The following is a 19,069-nucleotide window of genomic DNA, read 5'->3' as shown; positions in this document are numbered from 1 at the left end:
GCCTTGCATAAGTTGCATTAATATGTGAATCACTTCCTGTGCATTTGTTGATGGCTTCCTCTGCATTTGTGGATCTCTTCTTGCACATTTGTAAATCACGTGGATTTTAAAACCTTTCTAGCGTCTACTCTAGACCAAGCAACCTCCTACGATCTCTCTTGAAGCCAATACGGAAGTAATGTAAACTGCAATTCCTCGACAGGCTCCAGAAGGGAGCAAAATCTCATTGAGCCCCATGTTAAAATTCCCAACTTTACAGCAGAAAAAAAGCATGTTTACAGCCTGGTACAAATTGTGGTTTTGGCCTATACGGCTAATTTTGACCTTCATGACAACTGTGAGGGGGGTGAATTTTTTTAATAACGCCTTCATTTACATTATATAAAGCCTTAAAGTTCTGCATAATTAAGGGCATGGACTTTGAGTTACAGGTGGATTCGCCGTCTATTGTCATTGCGTCACCTAAGCTCCGCCCACATCCCACCTATTTGCCCATTTTCTGTTATCCGGGAGTGACATGCGATGACTCGCTAGCAAGGTGGCAACGGCCAGCTCGCCCCTACTTAAAGGTCCCGTTCTTTGCGTGTTTTCAAAGCTTTGATTATGTTTACAGTGTGCAATATAACATGAGTTCATGTTTCGCGTGTAAAAAAAACAGTATTTTTCACTCAATTGACTTATCTGTACAGCGCTTTCCTCTGTCCTAAAAACGGCCTGATGATTTGCTTGTTCTATGAAGTCCCTCCTTCAGAAACATGTAAAGAGTTCTGATTGGGCCAGCGCTTCCCGTGTTGTGATTGGACACCAGCTTAGCGCACTTTCCCCGGAAAGGTCCCGCCTCTTACCATAACTGGGAGATGCAAGCGCAGACCACGCCCCGTATTTTGCGTGTACTTGCGGGCGGAGGGTTAGTCAACAAACGGTTCTAGTGAAGTCATTCATGCCTGGAAGTGCAGGGGTGTAGTCTAAACCGGCCGTTCGCTGTATGCTTTGAAAGGGAACTTCTGTTAAATAAAATATCTCGCTTGGCATTGAACTTTGAGCTTTATACTTTTACAGGTATTATTTATGCTCTAACAGCAACATTACACACTAACAAAAGTTTGAAAGATGGAATCACGAAGAACAGGACCTTTAGGCTTCAGAATCCAATGGGAGCGGAATCCAATGGGTGACGTCACAGACACTACGTCCATATTTTTTTACAGTCTAGACCAAGCCTGCAGTCTCCCTCTCATTTACTGAAGCTTTCGCGCCTCGATCGCCCCCCGGTGACCGGTCCCAGTATAGCCACCCCTCTGTGATTTCTAATGGACGCGAGGCAATCTAAATAATAAAATTACACTTCAAAAATGTTTTCCCCAAAGTTAGTTTATGTCACTGAAGGCAGTTATCATCACGATGATTTCATTTCAGGTGTTCGTTTTAAAAATAAGTTTAGTTTGAGTTAGTTATTTGATGCTATAAAAACGGGGGGTGTGACGTCATGATTGACAGCTGAGACTGACGGCTTCTCTGAGTGAAGTTGTCACTGAGGCGCTAACGGACTTTTTTCGAAATTTTTGGGAGCAGATTAGAGCTTTAGCTTTAATTTCTACATTTCCATAACTGTTTATTTCACACCAACATAATTAATTGTTCTGCATCTGCGAGAGTGTGGGCGGGCTTTTGATATCGCGACTGTACTTCCTGCTCTACTTCCTGCGCTCTACTGCGCAACTCCGGTCCCGAAATCGCTACTGCGCAGACTCGGTCCCAAGATGTCCACGCCGTGCAAGGCTGCCTGAAAGCTTCAAATATGGCAAGCGGAAACGGATGATGTCGAGTCGTCCATATTTTTTTACGGTCTATGGTCTAGACTCAAATAGGTATACTCCACCCACCGTCTACTTAAGCCAATCAGATAACAGCCATATCGTGCTGACCAATCGTAGCAACAGGGCCCTGAGTGTTTCCACGGCAAGCACCACTCACAATTTCTTCAGGAATTGTACATTCTACATTTTTTGTTATTCACAAATTGTATTTATTTCTGAATCTAATTCATTTTTGTGAAACTCCTGCAAATATTTGTGAATCTTATTCTATTGATTTGTGAAATTATTTTATTTTTTGTGAATCGCTTTACATTTATTTTTGGATAACAATATATTTGTTTGGAATAAAGCAACAAAAATACCTCCATACAAAGAGCATCTTGAGCTTTCAGGGAAGAACCGTCTGTACAGTCACATGAACAATTTTACTTTGTTTGGTGACTTAGAAATAGTAGCTACAGAATCTGAAATATTTCTTCTTCTTTTTTTGTCAAAATCCTAAAACTTTGTTTATTACCAAGTTTAAATTAAATGTTCAAATTCCAGATGTTCCATGTAGGCTTTTAAAGTCTTCTTTAGTTGCACTAATGTTCAGTTTCATACATACACACGCACAAACAGTTGCATAAGCCCCTGGGAAAAGATAGTAGCCTATGAAAGGCTCGCTGTTGTTAGGGAGGTCATCTCCATTGACTCCGGAACGTGTGAGTTGGGAGCATGGAAGTGTTTCCCACACTACTTTTCCATTGTGAGTGTGATATTCTCAGGAGGGAAGAACAATAGACGTGTGCCTGTAGAGGGAGGCTGTGTAATTGTAGCCTACTTACTTGACATTACCCATCTGTGCTGGTAGAAACCTAATATAGACATATAGTCTAGAGTTATTTGAGAGTTTAAAATAATGCATATGCATGATGCTTAATTAATGCATATCATATAAAATTTGACTATTCAAGCTAAATAATACAATTAGTTCACTTGAAGCCATTTTGTACGTTTTAGGCGGCATGTAATATTTTTTATATTTTAATATTATATATATATATAAAACTCTGAAACACCTCGACAGAACTATACGTTTACAGAAGTAAAATGGTTCACACAAGTTGAGCTACCTCAGCCCATTTCTTCAAGTTTTTTGTAATCCCCTAACTTGTTAACTCGTAACATCATTTTAACTCTCAACTCTGTATCTAAGCAAATGGTTAAATATATTTTTTTCAGTTGCTTAAGCAAACAAACATGATCTAAAAATATAATCTGACTTTGAACAGTTCAGGCGTCTGTAACATACAAACAGTGATTAAATTGTCACCCAAAACCATTGATTGAAAATGTAGAATTTTATTAACAGGACATATTTCATGTAAGAGCTCATTTACAAAGAATAAAATATATGAAAATGGTAATTAGTCAAGTCAACAACCTGGATCCTTCTATCAAAGTTACAACACGCATGCCTTACAACAATGCAACAATTATCAGTGCAAACAGAAATATACTCTGAAAAACTTAGTACAATATCAGTTCAAAGGTCTGATACATAAAACTCCACTGGAGTCAACCTCAGTTAAATATGCATACAAAAAACAAGTTCAGTAATAACATGATAAAAATCACACTAAGAGCTAATAATACAGAAAAGGCTGTACATAAATAATCTCCCTTCTTCCACCGACAAACACATGTTTGTCTAAAATTGTCAATCAATATGACGACGCAAAATACAATTTGGAAATGCATATCTCCTACTTTTATGAGAGACGTTAATACTACTGTCCCTCAGGGTTTACAGTTCACAGCATCTCTACCAGGGCCTCCAGACTCCATCTCTACTGCTTTCAGGCTGCTGCAAACCAGCCGTGCTCAGTTTGGACAAGGGTGCTCCTGGAGCGGAGCCAATAGCGGAGCTCGCTCGCTGGGCGTTGTGGAGGTGCTGGAGCTCCCGACCAGATTCCCCTCCGGTGGAATGAAGAGTGAGGAAGTGGACAGACTCCTTCCAGCAGTGAGAGTAGCCTTCATTATAGTCCCTCTGAGGGAGCTGCTGCTGCTTCCACTGCTGCTTGAGAAAGCTGACTGTCATTTCCAGGATATCGGCCTTCTCCAGTTTGGTGCTGGGGTCATGGCTGTGGAACTCCTTCTCCAGGAGACTTTTGAGCTGGTCGATGCAGCTGTTGATGCGGTCCCTGCGCATCTTTTCAACAATTGGCTTCCTCAGCTGAAGGCAAATGGAAACGCTTATTAAAACATTTTTCAAACTGCACACAGATTCAAATTTTGGGGCGAAAGGCTTTGGAAGAAGAACTGCATTTAAATTAAACGTACCTTTATTTTTTCCTTATCACTGAAGCGAAGATGGTCAAAAGACGAGAGTATAGCTGAATGTGGTGCCATGTCCGTGCTGAAACAGCTTACGTTTCTTCTGTGGCAAAAATTTTTGTGAGACTCTTTGAGGAGCAGCCCCTTGTATTTATACAGCGGCATTACCATCACAAAACCATGTGGCCTGTGCTGTGTTTCAGTTCCCACACTCTGAGACCAGAAGGCCGGCTCATCACAACAATAGAGGACATTAATTTTATGGTTAAATGCCCGCTCGCCTTCCACTGGAGGAATGTTTCCCAAGGTATCAGGGACGCCATTCTTGAAGGTTCAGTGAAGGAATTTGGCCCTTCAGAAAATGATGAATGCAGGTTTTCAAATGCACCTTGTTTTTACAAAAATACATTTTGGTAGAAAACAAAAGATTAATATAATATATATTTGATGAACCATGATTTGCACATGCATGCATCTAATTCATACTTGGTGTAACCAAAGTAATACAACTCCATGGCCTTGTTTCACAGATAAGGATAAGATTAAGCCAGGATCCGTTCGAATTTTATAAAGATGCGGCATGCCTAAGAAAAAAAAATTACAGATTTTTAGTAATGGTACTTTTTAGTCTGGGACTATATTAAGCCTTGTCTGTGAAACCGGGGATAGACAAAAGGAGTAGCACAAACTTTTCAGTCATGAGAAACAATATATGAAGATGACAACACTTAGCCTATTTGATATGTTTGACCATGCATCTAATTCATACTTTGTGTAATCAATGCACAAATTGACCAGTGTTGAAAAACAAAGAAATCTTGATCAAATTATTTGATATGTTATTTTTGTAACCTAAATATATTGTATAAACTATTCCTAAAAAATGAAATAAAAAGTACACAGAAGTGTTTTTGTATCATTATTAAGGCTATTATTTTGTAGAATATGCTATAGTTATTTTAGCTGTTTCTCAAAAGCCCAGGAGCGTGACCAACACTACTTGCGTCAATGGCACGTGGTTAAAACGGTCTGCGACATAACATCAAAAGCACGAGAAGCACAGCTGGAAACACTGATTTGAGCCCGTTCCCAGGAATATTCCTTTGATAACTTTTAACAACACGACTGTCAACTCTACTAAAGGTGACAGAACAGTCGCGTCCACGTGCCAGTTTACGGGACGCGTGAGAAAGTCTGAAATAAATCTTCCTTAAAATAACATTCTCAGTCCTGCTATTTGTGTGAGACGAAATATTGCGAGTTAATGTTGTAACGTGATTAAAAAGTGAAGCTTGTTTAATAGCCTACATATCTTTACTTAATAGTCAGCACCGGACCGGTCAGCACGCGCCAGGAGTGAGAGTGGTTCATTGTGCGGCATGGCCTGCTGTTCCTGCTGCTGCTGCTCAACTGCCCCGATCACACGACAAGCAGACGCCAAAAGGGCCAGAATTCGCCTACCATTGTCACAACTGTGGGAAACACACTCGCAATGTCACATACATCAAGCACGTAAGTAAAGTGTTTTTATTGTGTCAACCAAGTGGAATGAGAACGAGCAGGTGAATATGGGTTATTGATGATTTCGAATTGAACAAACATGCTTGAAAGTTCCTCAAGTAACACACTAAAAAATGCACATTGCATTTGACAGCATTCACATTATCATTCTCACACAAGGCGTAAATATATGTTTTAGTATTTTGAATTGTTAAATTCTATTTTCTGTTTTCACTTTAATTTTAGGTAAAATATTAGTCCATTTTTATTAGTTTGTTTGTTATCATTTTTTATTTATTAGTTTCAGTGTGTAGTTTAATCTAGAACTTATATTTAAACTGAATGAAAATAAGAAATGCTGCCTTGGCAACTAGCTGAAATAAAACACGTTTTTGTATTTTATCATTTCAATTGATTTTTGTTTATCGATTAAAAACAATGCTGAAATCTCAATTTGTATTGTGATACAGAGCAAAGACTAGTGTTTGCAGGTGTAGTTTTGTATGTGCATGTCTGTGTTCTGTGTGTTTGTGTTTGCTTGTGTTTTTCACATATACTATTAAAATACTGTGAGTTTGTGTTTGAGGACATTCCCACTATCCTGGGTGCTCTAATCTGATGAGTGCAAACAATTCACTAATGGCCCCATTGAAATGTTAATTGAATCTTTGTTGTAAAACAAACAGTCTGTCTTTTAGTGGCACAAACAAACTTGGGAAATCAAATTTGGGATCGAGCAAAAAAAGTCTTACCATACCACGCCACCGTTGGCATTTTTCAGACATTTTAGCACTAATTTAATAATAATAAAAAAATAAATATAAAAACCTTTTCTTAAGTATTCTCTATTATAGCAGATATGACCCTGTTCTATGTTTAAGTTGACTTGGATAAGTGTTTTGTTTGTGTGATTCCTCTGTCCTAAACCACCTGTAGCAGCAGGCCTGATGGCATAAGGCACTGTGCTCGTGTGCTTTCACTGAGGTTCCCATGAGTTGTGTGAGAGGCCTGTCTTCCTTTCCCACAGTCTGTTCATTGACTGCCCAGAGTAAGGGAACAAAAGAAGTGTGTCTTGTTACACATAACATTAGTTACGGTGTTTGAACTCTCTTTATTAGAGGGGGGACCTAAGACGTAGAAAGACCATCTGGACTTTAGACAGTTCAAACACTTTTTGGACTTTCCCAGGATTTTTAAACTAGATCAAAATGAGAAATTTTACTAAAGTTTTTCAAGTTGTTTTTTTAATTTATTAATTCATAATTTATTTTGATACATAATGTAAGCATACATTTTTAACCCATATAACACACACACAAACTAATTTAAATGTTTTACTTTAGCTTGGCAGGTGTCATTGGTTGCAGTAGTTAACTGCTTCAATCACTGATGTCATTGAAATTAAATCAAATATTTCTGCTAATGTCATTTGCATAAGTCTCTTTAACTGCCTTCTCTTGTTCAGTGAGAAACATCTAAGCTTAATATTTTTTTTAAATAGGTTATGAATGTCTGTCTACTTTAACTTTTACATTTATTTGCAGTTGAATATCACTTTTTAGTAGCAGGGATACTACCTATCTAATGGAATTTAAGGTATCTTGTTAGGAGATAATAGTTGCTTGAGTGGATAACAAAGAAAATTATTGTTTGTCTGTAATTCCATAATTATCAAATTATGTAAATAACCATTTGATGCAAATAAAAAGATATGGGAATACATTAAAAGTTGTTCGGACTTGATTAGTATCTATTTTTTAAATTTTATTAATATTTCTTTATTTTACTTCCCTTGTTACAGTGCAATTACACAAATAAGTACTAAGTAATGTTACATGTATTATTCTATAATAACATATGTAATATGTACCAGTAGATACATGTGAGATGTGTAATGGGCATGAAGTAAAGTTACCAAATTGTTGGTAGCACTTTATTTTACAGTCCTGTTTCCCATGTACATACTATTATAGTTATTATGATGACTAGGTAATAATAACTATAGGTCTGAACCTACCCCTAAACTTAACCTTAACCCATGTATTACCCATGACTTTCTTAGGTAAGTACACTATAAGTGCACTTACTGTAAAATAAAGTGCAACCATTTTTTTTTAAAGAACGAACACATTGCCACAGAAAATTTGATGTAAAATAGATTTTTATTGTTTTTTTATAAACCATTTGTAGATAATGTCCAGCATCTTTGTCGTGATTTTTTTCTTCTTCACAGTACAGTGCTTTTGCTACAACTTTGCTTGATTTATTAGACAATCTCTTGTTTAAAACACAATTACCTAAATAATCTTTATAAAAGAATTTGTCAGTCATTGATTATATAAAATCTACAACACCAACAATACAATGTTCAAAAAAAGAACAAGAAGGTAATATAAATCATAAGATCAATAGGATCTATTCCAAGTCATGGAACATTCATAGAATACAAATATTGCATCTCAGTATGAGAACTATAGTTGCTAACATAGCAGATTCAATTAGCTTAAAGCTTGTTTTGCCATTGGCAAAAATACAGTGGATTCTAGATGTAGGAATACAAGCAATTATCCTCTCATGAAAGAGGTTGATATATAATAACATGTTCTCTTATAACAGAGTTAATTGTTGTTTTTCACAATGTTGTCTTTTAAAAACATAAGAACGGCTTCTACCAGGGTCTCCAGAGCGCCAGAGTTTCCTCTTTGCTGCTGCTCTTTGGGTCTGGTGAATGGAGCTGTTGAGGCAGCAGCACACGTGTGTTGTTCTCGGTGGACTGCTGCATGTGCAGGAAGTGCTTCAGCAGTCTTCTGTGGGACTCAGTCTGCACTGGACACTGAGACAAGAAGATGACGGCCTCCTGCACACATCTGGAGTGTCCTTCATGAGCTGCGGTAGAGAAGCCCGAGGGATTCTGGGAGCGTCTCAAGAAATCAAGCGTCATCTCCAGGATATCAGCTTTCTCCTGTCTGGAGTCGGGCTGTTGCTTCAGGAACTCTTGACCCAGAAGAGACTTGAGCTTCTCAATGCTGCTGTTGATGCGTTCTCTGCGGATCTTCTCCACTATTGGCTTTCTCAGCTGAGGAAACATTCAGAACAGGCATTTAGAAACACTCATCCATCAATCCTATAGTTGACATTTCATAAGAATTCATGCTTTAGTAGAGTCAGATGTCAAATGTTGAACGTTTACCTTGTTTGTAAGTGGAAGTTGTTCTCTACCGATGATTGATCCAGTGATTGTAGGAGCCATGGATGTGTGTCTTGTGTTCGGTTCTCCCATAGGATCGGATCTGAGCTGTGCTGAACTCGCTCTCCTCTCTCCTCTATTTATACTCCTAAATCTCCATATGAATGTGTGAGTCTGGAGTTTGCTGGAGGTTCTCACAGTCCGCAGCCAATGAGAGCGTTTCAAAGGCTCAAAGGAGCAGAGGGCCGCCACATGCTCAGTGAGGCATTTATTGCACAGGAAACAATGAGACATCCCTGACAGGCAGGTGGAGAGGGGTGTATTACAGGGAGGAAGTTTGTGAGAAAGTGGAGACGGCTTTTGAAATCTCATCTAATGCTTCGAAGAAACCTGTAAAAGAACATGCGCCAGTCTTAATAAACAATAAACATACGTCTGAGACTACTCGTTTTTTTGTCATTCCAGATGAGATCATCTGTCTAATTTTTAATTGAGCGATTTCATCAGGCAACAATGTCAATCATTTGTTTATTTGATTAGTGACATATTAAATGCAAGATTGAACTATTTTGGTTAAATTTGATCAAGTACATTTTTGAAAAAGTATTGTTTAACATTTTAAATGTTGTTATAAATGTTTGTTTTTTTGTGTGTGAAAAATATCCAAGAGAACCATATGGTTTCATATGCCGTAATTCTTCTATAATAACTGAATACAATTCAAGAATTCGAAAAGCATATTGAATGTTTTGCCAAAGACTTTGCTCAGTAGCTTTTGGTTTAAGGTTGGTAGTTCAGATGTCCTCTATCACAATGAAGTATTTGAAGGTGATGTAGTGCAAGACTGGGACTGCACTTTCCACAACTTTCCCACACTCTGTCCATTCAACAGAGATGAATAGAAGTGTGCCTTACTGGAGGCAATTAGGCATGTTGTCAAGGGACTCTATAGAAGCCTCACAGGGGTGTTTATGACACTGTGCCTAATTGAGATGCTGGGCATTTGTTTGCTGTTCGTCCTACTAGAGAATAAGTGTAAAACTATAATATTTTTGCCATAGCATAATTAAAGAAAACACATTGTTTATTGATGATTAATAGTTTCTTATTTATTTGCTGGAGTGTGAAGTTTAAAATTTGTTTCATATTATTTTTAATATTATAATATAATGAGTTATATTTAATATTTCTCTAAATTATTCTAAAAATAAGGGAGAAATGTATTCCTAGAAGGTGAGATTGTTTTACGGTTCTTATTTTCGATGTAGGTCTTTTATATAAACAGCACGTGCTTTTGTGAGCAATTAATCCTAATGGTGAGCAACAGGGCTGCACTTTCTCACACACAGTCCCACCCCTCCACCTGCTCCCCAGAGATGTACTCATTGTGTTGGGGCAATAAGGGCTTCACCCGCCATGTGTCAGCCTGAACGCTCCCATTGGCTGCAGACTGTGAGAACCTCCAGCTAACTCCAGACTCACACATTCATATGGAGATTTAGGAGTATAAATAGAGGAGAGAGGAGAGCGAGTTCAGCACAGCTCAGATCCGATCCTATGGGAGAACCGAACACAAGACACACATCCATGGCTCCTACAATCACTGGATCAATCGTCGGTAGAGAACAACTTCCACTCACAAACAAGGTAAACGTTCAACATTTGACATCTGGCTCTACTAAAGCATGAATTCTTATGAAATGTCAACTATAGGATTGATGGATGAGTGTTTCTAAATGCCTGTTCTGAATGTTTCCTCAGCTGAGAAAGCCAATAGTGGAGAAGATCCGCAGAGAACGCATCAACAGCAGCATTGAGAAGCTCAAGTCTCTTCTGGGTCAAGAGTTCCTGAAGCAACAGCACGACTCCAGACAGGAGAAAGCTGATATCCTGGAGATGACGCTTGATTTCTTGAGACGCTCCCAGAATCCCTCGGGCTTCTCTACCGCAGCTCATGACGGACACTCCAGATGTGTGCAGGAGGCCGTCATCTTCTTGTCTCAGTGTCCAGTGCAGACTGAGTCCCACAGAAGACTGCTGAAGCACTTCCTGCACATGCAGCAGTCCACCGAGAACAACCCACGTGTGCTGCTGCCTCAACAGCTCCATTCACCAGACCCAAAGAGCATCAGCAAAGAGGAAACTCTGGCGCTCTGGAGACCCTGGTAGAGCCTCCAGGACCGTATGATTTATCAGACAGAATTCATAATGCCAGTCTGAGATTGGCATGGACTGTAATTCTAATGTAGGAATTGATTTCCGCCTCTGCAGCTTCTGCAGGATCTTTAATCTGCTTTCAGAGAAAGTTGGTGTTTTATTGAAACTGTGTGACCAGTCATATTTGATCAGAATTTACTGAATCATTTGCTGTGTAAAATGATTATTACATTTGTGAAGAATACGGTTCAAAGTATTTGGTGACAGAACATAAATGTTCAAGTCTGATTCAGACGTTTGACCTCTTGTAGGTCTTTCACCCATATTGGGTTTATTCTCTCTGCATCTAAAGGATGATGACACTGCTTTCATTGACTGAAAGCTTTTGATTTATATTTCTGTTGTTTGAAATGCATATAATCCTTCTCTTGTTATATGAGGAATATTTCCTTGTTTGAAAGATGTTATTGTGTGTTGTAAGCACAAATGATTGATTTTAATGTTTGCATGTTTACATGAATGAGACATTTCCCCTGTAAAGGGCAGATTAATATTGTCACTGTTAGTGAATGACCTTTATCTTTTATATGCAGTCAAGTTCTTACCTTCTCTGAAGGTGTCTTGCATTGCACCTTGCACTATCTTTGATTACTAATTGAATTTTAAATGTCTGTGACATTGTCCATTTCTTCCTCGTTCAAGGGAAGTACAAACATTACACTGTGAGTTTCTCACAATTGTGAAAAGATGAATTTACATATGTTACTGCTTTATTACTTAAGTTTAAACCATGAAGGTCCTTCAAAACAAAGCAAATGTTCATTGTCCAATTTGCTCTCGTGAAGTACAGTAATCATATTGCTTATGACAAATAAATTGTACAATCAACGTTCTTGTTCTGTTTTATTTAACTCTATACATCTTATATATGTTATTATATGTTATTATATCTTATATACATACTGTGTGTGTGTGTGTCTGCATTTTTCCCATGCAGGTACAGCTCATATAGTCTTACACACAACTTTGTTTTTGTGTGTTTAATGTTTAATTTCTATAATAGGGTCTGTAAGATTTTTTAAATGTTTTTAAAGAATACTCTTATGCTTATCAAGCGGCATTTTTTAATTAAAAAAATACAGTGAAACAATAATATTGTGAAACATTATTACAATTTAAAATGTGTTTTCGTATTTCATTATATTTTAAAATTTAATTTATTCCTGTGAAGGCAAAGCTGAATTTACTTCAGATTTTAGTATCACGTGATCCTTCAGAAATCATTCTAATATGATGCTCAAGAAACATTTATTATCATTATCAATTTTGAAAACAGTTGTTCTGCTCAATATTTTTCTGAAAACTGGTTAAAAAAAAAACACTGGAATTCTTAAGAACAGCATTTATTTTTAAATAAATGCTTAAATGTATAAATGTCTTTACTGTAACTTTTGACTAATTTATTCATACTTGCTGAATAAGATTATTAATTCTTAAAGCGAATAAATGATGTACCCTCAAAGCCTCATCAGTAAGGCTCAAGTATCATTTTATCAGCACAAAACAGAAATGTGTTCCTATTAATGCATAATGATTGACATTGTTTAGCATTTTTGTTAATAATATTGAAGTCAGTAATATTTTTAAAGCAGCATTATGTTTTTTTATGTTTGAAAGAAACTATTAAGATTATTAGTTATGCTATATTATATATTGTATTAAATATTTATCAAGGTAAAATCAAAATCTTTTCAAGTACCTCCAAGAACCTGCTTAAATGCCCCCAGGTTGGCATACTTATAGGAATCATTGGTTTATATTGAGAAGGTACATCTAAATTACACTAAAAAGATACTCATGGCCCAATGGCACATGCTTTGTCAATAAATGACCCCAGTGTCAGACAACAAGCAAAGCTTCAAACTAGGGGTCTTCACTTTCTCACACACTCTCCATCCTTAACACCCACCCCGCCACCTGCTCCCCTGAGATGTCTCATTGTTTCCTGAGCAATAAGCATGTCATTTAGCATGTGGCGGCCCTCTGCTCCTTTGAGCCTTTGGAACACTCTCATTGGCTGCGGACTGTGAGAACCTCCAGCAAACTCCAGACTCACACATTCATATGGAGATTTAGGAGTATAAATAGAGGAGAGAGGAGAGAGAGTTCAGCACAGCTCAGATCCGATCCTATGGGAGAACCGAACACAAGACACACATCCATGGCTCCTACAATCACTGGATCAATCATCGGTAGAGAACAACTTCCACTCACAAACAAGGTAAACGTTCAACATTTGACATCTGACTCTACTAAAGCAAGAATTCTTATGAAATGTCAACTATAGGATTGATGGATGAGTGTTTCTAAATGCCTGTTCTGAATGTTTCCTCAGCTGAGAAAGCCAATAGTGGAGAAGATCCGCAGAGAACGCATCAACAGCAGCATTGAGAAGCTCAAGTCTCTTCTGGGTCAAGAGTTCCTGAAGCAACAGCCCGACTCCAGACAGGAGAAAGCTGATATCCTGGAGATGACGCTTGATTTCTTGAGACGCTCCCAGAATCCCTCGGGCTTCTCTACCGCAGCTCATGACGGACACTCCAGATGTGTGCAGGAGGCCGTCATCTTCTTGTCTCAGTGTCCAGTGCAGACTGAGTCCCACAGAAGACTGCTGAAGCACTTCCTGCACATGCAGCTGTCCACCGAGAACAACACACGTGTGCTGCTGCCTCAACAGCTCCATTCACCAGACCCAAAGAGCAGCAGCAAAGAGGAAACTCTGGCGCTCTGGAGACCCTGGTAGAGCCTCCAGGACCGTATGATTTATCAGACAGAATTCATAATGCCAGTCTGAGATTGGCATGGACTGTAATTCTAATGTAGGAATTGATTTCCGCCTCTGCAGCTTCTGCAGGATCTTTAATCTGCTTTCAGAGAAAGTTGGTGTTTTATTGAAACTGTGTGACCAGTCATATTTGATCAGAATTTACTGAATCATTTGCTGTGTAAAATGATTATTACATTTGTGAAGAATACGGTTCAAAGTATTTGGTGACAGAACATAAATGTTCAAGTCTGATTCAGACGTTTGACCTCTTGTAGGTCTTTCACCCATATTGGGTTTATTCTCTCTGCATCTAAAGGATGATGACACTGCTTTCATTGACTGAAAGCTTTTGATTTATATTTCTGTTGTTTGAAATGCATATAATCCTTCTCTCTTTATATGAGGAATATTTCCTTGTTTGAAAGATGTTATTGTGTGTTGTAAGCACAAATGATTGATTTTAATGTTTGCATGTTTACATGAATGAGACATTTCCCCTGTAAAGGGCAGATTAATATTGTCACTGTTAGTGAATGACTTTTACCTTTTATATGCAGTCAAGTTCTTACCTTCTCTGAAGGTGTCTTCTGTGCATTTCTTCATATTGAAGTACAACTTGAAAATAAATTTGAATTTATTTTCTGCCTATAATCTGTTGTTGTCTCTGAATACCTCATCCATCAAATTAACACAACATAAATCACAGCATATTTGCACACTTAAAAAGTTTTCAAATTGGTGTTTAGTCCATTTGTACACTTTATGATGTGGTTCACACCACCTTTAAATATATATTCAGATTCATATGAAAGTTTATCTCTATTCAGGTCTAGTTTGCAAACTTAAAGGAATTGTATGTAAGAAGTTACATACAGTAAAATGGCCCCAATATGTCATTAGACATTAAAGGGTTAGTTCACCCAAAAATGAAAATGATTTCATGAATTACTCACCCTCATGTCGTTGGACACCCGTAAGACCTTCGTTCATCTTCGGAACACAAATGAAGATATTTTTGTTGAAAGCTGATGGCTGAGAAAGGCTTCAGATAGGCCTCCATTGGCATTCAGTACATTTCCACTGACCCAATCACAAGACCCATAAAAGGCACTAAAGACGTTGGTACAAAGTCCATCTCACTACAGTGGCTGTACAATAATTTTACAATGCGACGGAAATAGTTATTGTGCGCACAAAAATCAAAATAACAACTTTATCCACTAAGTTATTGACGAAAACTCGACGCATTCGCGAGAATTTGACACAGCTCCACCGTTCAATACATCCCGGAAGAGGAGGAGTGCCACTATCGCGTGAGTTCCAGGTGAGGTCATGTCAGAGACCTACACGGAAGACAAAATCTAGGCGGATAAAGTCATTATTTTGATTTTTTTTGCGCACAAAAACTATTCTCGTCGCTTGGTAAAATTATTGTACAGCCACTGTAGTGAGATGGACTTTGTAATGTCGTCTTTAGTGCCTTTTATGGGTCTTGTGATTGGGTCAGTGGAAATGTACTGAATGCCAGTGGAGGCCTTTCAGCTTTCAACAAATAAAGGGATACACTGCTCTACAGTCATTTGAAGATGATTGCAGTACCAGTTTTGGCCACAATCTTACATACTTTTCCTTTAACACTAACATTTGTTGTTGTTGTTGGAACATCATATTTTAACTTATTGAGTGTGATTTAATTTGACTTGCAAAGAACGACCGATGAACAACTTAAATTATATTTTGATTTTAAATGTTATCATTATTATAGACGGAAAATCAAGAATGATGTACAGAATGATTAAACAGCAATTAACATCATAGTGTGCAAATGGGCTGTAATTTATTTAGTTCATTTGATTGATGAAGAAAACATTCAAAAACATGGTACAAATTATATTCTTAAAATTTATTTTCAAGTTGTACTTCAATATGAAGAAATGCACAGAAGACACCTTCAGAGAAGGTAAGAACTTGACTGCATATAAAAGATAAAGGTCATTCACTAACAGTGACAATATTAATCTGCCCTTTACAGGGGAAATGTCTCATTCATGTAAACATGCAAACATTAAAATCATTTTAAAATCATCATCATCATTTGTGCTTACAACACACAATAACATCTTTCAAACAAGGAAATATTCCTCATATAACAAGAGAAGGATTATATGCATTTCAAACAACAGAAATATAAATCAAAAGCTTTCAGTCAATGAAAGCAGTGTCATCATCCTTTAGATGCAGAGAGAATAAACCCAATATGGGTGAAAGACCTACAAGAGGTCAAACGTCTGAATCAGACTTGAACATTTATGTTCTGTCACCAAATACTTTGAACCGTATTCTTCACAAATGTAATAATCATTTTACACAGCAAATGATTCAGTAAATTCTGATCAAATATGACTGGTCACACAGTTTCAATAAAACACCAACTTTCTCTGAAAGCAGATTAAAGATCCTGCAGAAGCTGCAGAGGTGGAAATCAATTCCTACATTAGAATTACAGTCCATGCCAATCTCAGACTGGCATTATGAATTCTGTCTGATAAATCATACGGTCCTGGAGGCTCTACCAGGGTCTCCAGAGCGCCAGAGTTTCCTCTTTGCTGCTGCTCTTTGGGTCTGGTGAATGGAGCTGTTGAGGCAGCAGCACACGTGGGTTGTTCTCGGTGGACGGCTGCATGTGCAGGAAGTGCTTCAGCAGTCTTCTGTGGGACTCAGTCTGCACTGGACACTGAGACAAGAAGATGACGGCCTCCTGCACACATCTGGAGTGTCCGTCATGAGCTGCGGTAGAGAAGCCCGAGGGATTCTGGGAGCGTCTCAAGAAATCAAGCGTCATCTCCAGGATATCAGCTTTCTCCTGTCTGGAGTCGGGCTGTTGCTTCAGGAACTCTTGACCCAGAAGAGACTTGAGCTTCTCAATGCTGCTGTTGATGCGTTCTCTGCGGATCTTCTCCACTATTGGCTTTCTCAGCTGAGGAAACATTCAGAACAGGCATTTAGAAACACTCATCCATCAATCCTATAGTTGACATTTCATAAGAATTCATGCTTTAGTAGAGTCAGATGTCAAATGTTGAACGTTTACCTTGTTTGTGAGTGGAAGTTGTTCTCTACCGATGATTGATCCAGTGATTGTAGGAGCCATGGATGTGTGTCTTGTGTTCGGTTCTCCCATAGGATCGGATCTGAGCTGTGCTGAACTCGCTCTCCTCTCTCCTCTATTTATACTCCTACATCTCCATATGAATGTGTGAGTCTGGAGTTTGCTGGAGGTTCTCACAGTCCGCAGCCAATGGGAGCGTTCAGGCTGACACATGGCGGGTGAAGCCCTTATTGCCCCAACACAATGAGTACATCTCTGGGGAGCAGGTGGAGGGGTGTTTTCAGAGGGAAGAAGACTGATTCAGCTAGTGGCCTGCGAATGTGGGAAATTTGTGACCTTGTAAAGTGATCTAAGTGGCTGCAAGTTGCTTTGGTTTTTAAAGTACATTTTATTGTGTCCTTCACAGAAAGTCCAAAATGATCCTGTTGTCTCTTGAGTTAGACATGAGCCTCATGGTTCATGCAGTATGTTACAAGTTATTCAGAGGAAAAGGACATTTGTGCAACAAACATGTATTTAAATATTTCAATACAAATTCTATATAAAACCAACAATTAAACAAATAAAACTTTATATATATATACAGGGTTGCCAACTTTTAAGTTTAGGTTGGAGTGAGATTTTTTGAGGGCCGGGGGAGGGGGGGGGGGATGCTTTTGATCTTGATTCAGTATCAGTTTATATCTAGTATATATACTGTACATAATAATATGTTTGTTTTGGCACTAGTTTAAACATTTCTTGGGTCAAATTATATGTGCCATTCCTTAATATTCACTTGTGACTGCTTATATAAGTATCATTATTCATTAAAAAGATTAGGATGCAAGTTATTTAAGTTTTGAAATTTCACATTTAAACAAATCTAGTGTTTGATCATCATATCTAAATATTTATTAGAATGCAAAGACTGCAATATATTTTTGAGCAACTAGATTAGATACATATTTATTAAAGAGCCATAAGGCACCTAATGGCATTACAAATGAACATTAATATTTTTTAGCCACAAAATGACTCTAATTTGCCTCTTTGAATTGGAATTCTCTATTTTAATATTAATTACTACACTAATTGTAATATACATTTGAGAAGAAATACAAATATTAGAAGAAAAATATTTTAAGTGGTCATTTATTGACAATAATTTGTTGCACAAATAGTATTTAGTACCAAAAGATCTCCTCAAAATATTCAATAAATATAATTTAATGAGTATGAGTGTGACCTATTAGTAAGGAATACCTGAGGGCTAAATACAAGAATAACATTAATGTTAACAATGTTGAATCTCTATAACTCTCCATAATAAAACGATCCTGTAAATATGGCTGACTTAATAATCAATAAACACTAACACTATGCTGTACTGTTTACCAAAACTTGCAGCAAACATCTATATGGTGAAACTGTTGTGTATCCGCTTAAGCCATTTAAATTCATTGGCACAGCGCTAGAAGTATTGAGCGCTCATGGGCCACGTGACCAGCGCGCGCCGCAGGGAGAGGAGAGCATGCAACTCCGCTTTTCAACGACTCTGGCTTTAACATTATGCCACATTAGCGCCAAAACGCTATTTATTGTTTGAATTTCATTAAAACACATTTTAAAAAATTAAAGCTTATAGCTTTGTTTAATATCAAAAGCAGGTTTGGCAATTTGGCGTGAGATTGAGTTGGGCGGAGTGAGAGCCTGAGACAGAGCCTGAAAGCGTGAGTATCACGCCAGATGCGTGAGAGTTGGCAACCCTGTATACAGAGCCGGCCCAGCCACTAAGCGACCCTTGCAATTGCAAAGGGCCCCGTGGCCTGCAGAGGGCCCCCTAGAGAGCGCACGCACCTCGCCTCATCTGTTTGGGGAGGTGTTTATTATAGGCTACTCGAAGCGCAGACTGGGTGCAGGCGTGATGAGACGTCATGCTCGGCCAGATTCGCCTCGAGCTTCTTCAGTTGCGGAGCCGCACGCAAAGTTACAAAATTTGACGTGCACACCGCCAAGCGAAATTGGGTCTCGCGCACTCCTCGTTGACGCAATTTTTGCCGTGCTCGTGCGGACGCGTCAAGTATAAACAAGGCTTAAAGCTACACTGAAGCTGGCCGTTTGATAAATGCAAGTTAATTCTTCAGTTCAATATTTGTGTCTAAAAAAGGCAC

General features: G+C 38.2%; 5 protein-coding genes and 1 pseudogene across 8 annotated transcripts in view; 3 read left to right on the top strand and 3 right to left on the bottom strand.

Annotated features, from left to right (window-relative positions):
• Positions 1 to 3,256: 3,256 nt before the first annotated feature.
• her12 (hairy-related 12) lies at positions 3,257 to 4,351 on the bottom strand. Its single transcript, XM_067447275.1, has 2 exons — positions 4,143 to 4,351; positions 3,257 to 4,035 (listed from the first exon to the last, which is right to left on the bottom strand). The coding sequence occupies exons 1-2, from the start codon at positions 4,305 to 4,307 to the stop codon at positions 3,625 to 3,627; spliced, it is 576 nt and encodes a 191-aa protein (XP_067303376.1). The 5' UTR covers positions 4,308 to 4,351; the 3' UTR covers positions 3,257 to 3,624.
• Positions 4,352 to 4,384: 33 nt separating this feature from the next.
• draxinb (dorsal inhibitory axon guidance protein b) overlaps positions 4,385 to 19,069 on the top strand; it is a 29,610-nt gene continuing 14,925 nt past the window's right edge. The window contains exons 1-2 of one of the 4 annotated variants that reach the window (XM_067447271.1): positions 4,385 to 4,510; positions 5,462 to 5,648. In XM_067447271.1, coding sequence (XP_067303372.1) covers positions 5,629 to 5,648 — 20 coding nt within the window. In that variant the 5' untranslated portion in view covers positions 4,385 to 4,510; positions 5,462 to 5,628. Of the gene's footprint in view, positions 4,511 to 5,159; positions 5,649 to 19,069 lie in introns of those variants that run through there. The other 3 variants (XM_067447270.1, XM_067447269.1, XM_067447274.1) reach the window with 3 other exon arrangements.
• On the bottom strand, positions 7,780 to 9,077 carry LOC137079309 (transcription factor HES-5-like; annotated as a pseudogene).
• On the top strand, positions 10,377 to 11,868 carry LOC137079307 (transcription factor HES-5-like). Its single transcript, XM_067447268.1, has 2 exons — positions 10,377 to 10,470; positions 10,585 to 11,868. Exons 1-2 carry the CDS (start codon positions 10,381 to 10,383, stop codon positions 10,990 to 10,992), a joined length of 498 nt encoding a protein of 165 aa, XP_067303369.1. The 5' UTR covers positions 10,377 to 10,380; the 3' UTR covers positions 10,993 to 11,868.
• LOC137079306 (transcription factor HES-5-like) lies at positions 13,163 to 14,458 on the top strand. Its single transcript, XM_067447267.1, has 2 exons — positions 13,163 to 13,261; positions 13,376 to 14,458. Exons 1-2 carry the CDS (start codon positions 13,172 to 13,174, stop codon positions 13,781 to 13,783), a joined length of 498 nt encoding a protein of 165 aa, XP_067303368.1. The 5' UTR covers positions 13,163 to 13,171; the 3' UTR covers positions 13,784 to 14,458.
• On the bottom strand, positions 15,969 to 16,997 carry LOC137079305 (transcription factor HES-5-like). The gene is made up of 2 exons (XM_067447266.1): positions 16,899 to 16,997; positions 15,969 to 16,784 (listed from the first exon to the last, which is right to left on the bottom strand). The coding sequence occupies exons 1-2, from the start codon at positions 16,986 to 16,988 to the stop codon at positions 16,377 to 16,379; spliced, it is 498 nt and encodes a 165-aa protein (XP_067303367.1). The 5' UTR covers positions 16,989 to 16,997; the 3' UTR covers positions 15,969 to 16,376.

This window comes from Pseudorasbora parva, chromosome 6, assembly GCF_024679245.1.
Source record: "Pseudorasbora parva isolate DD20220531a chromosome 6, ASM2467924v1, whole genome shotgun sequence".
Classification (NCBI taxonomy): domain Eukaryota; kingdom Metazoa; phylum Chordata; class Actinopteri; order Cypriniformes; family Gobionidae; genus Pseudorasbora; species Pseudorasbora parva.
This window is presented reverse-complemented; position numbering and strand designations above follow the sequence as displayed.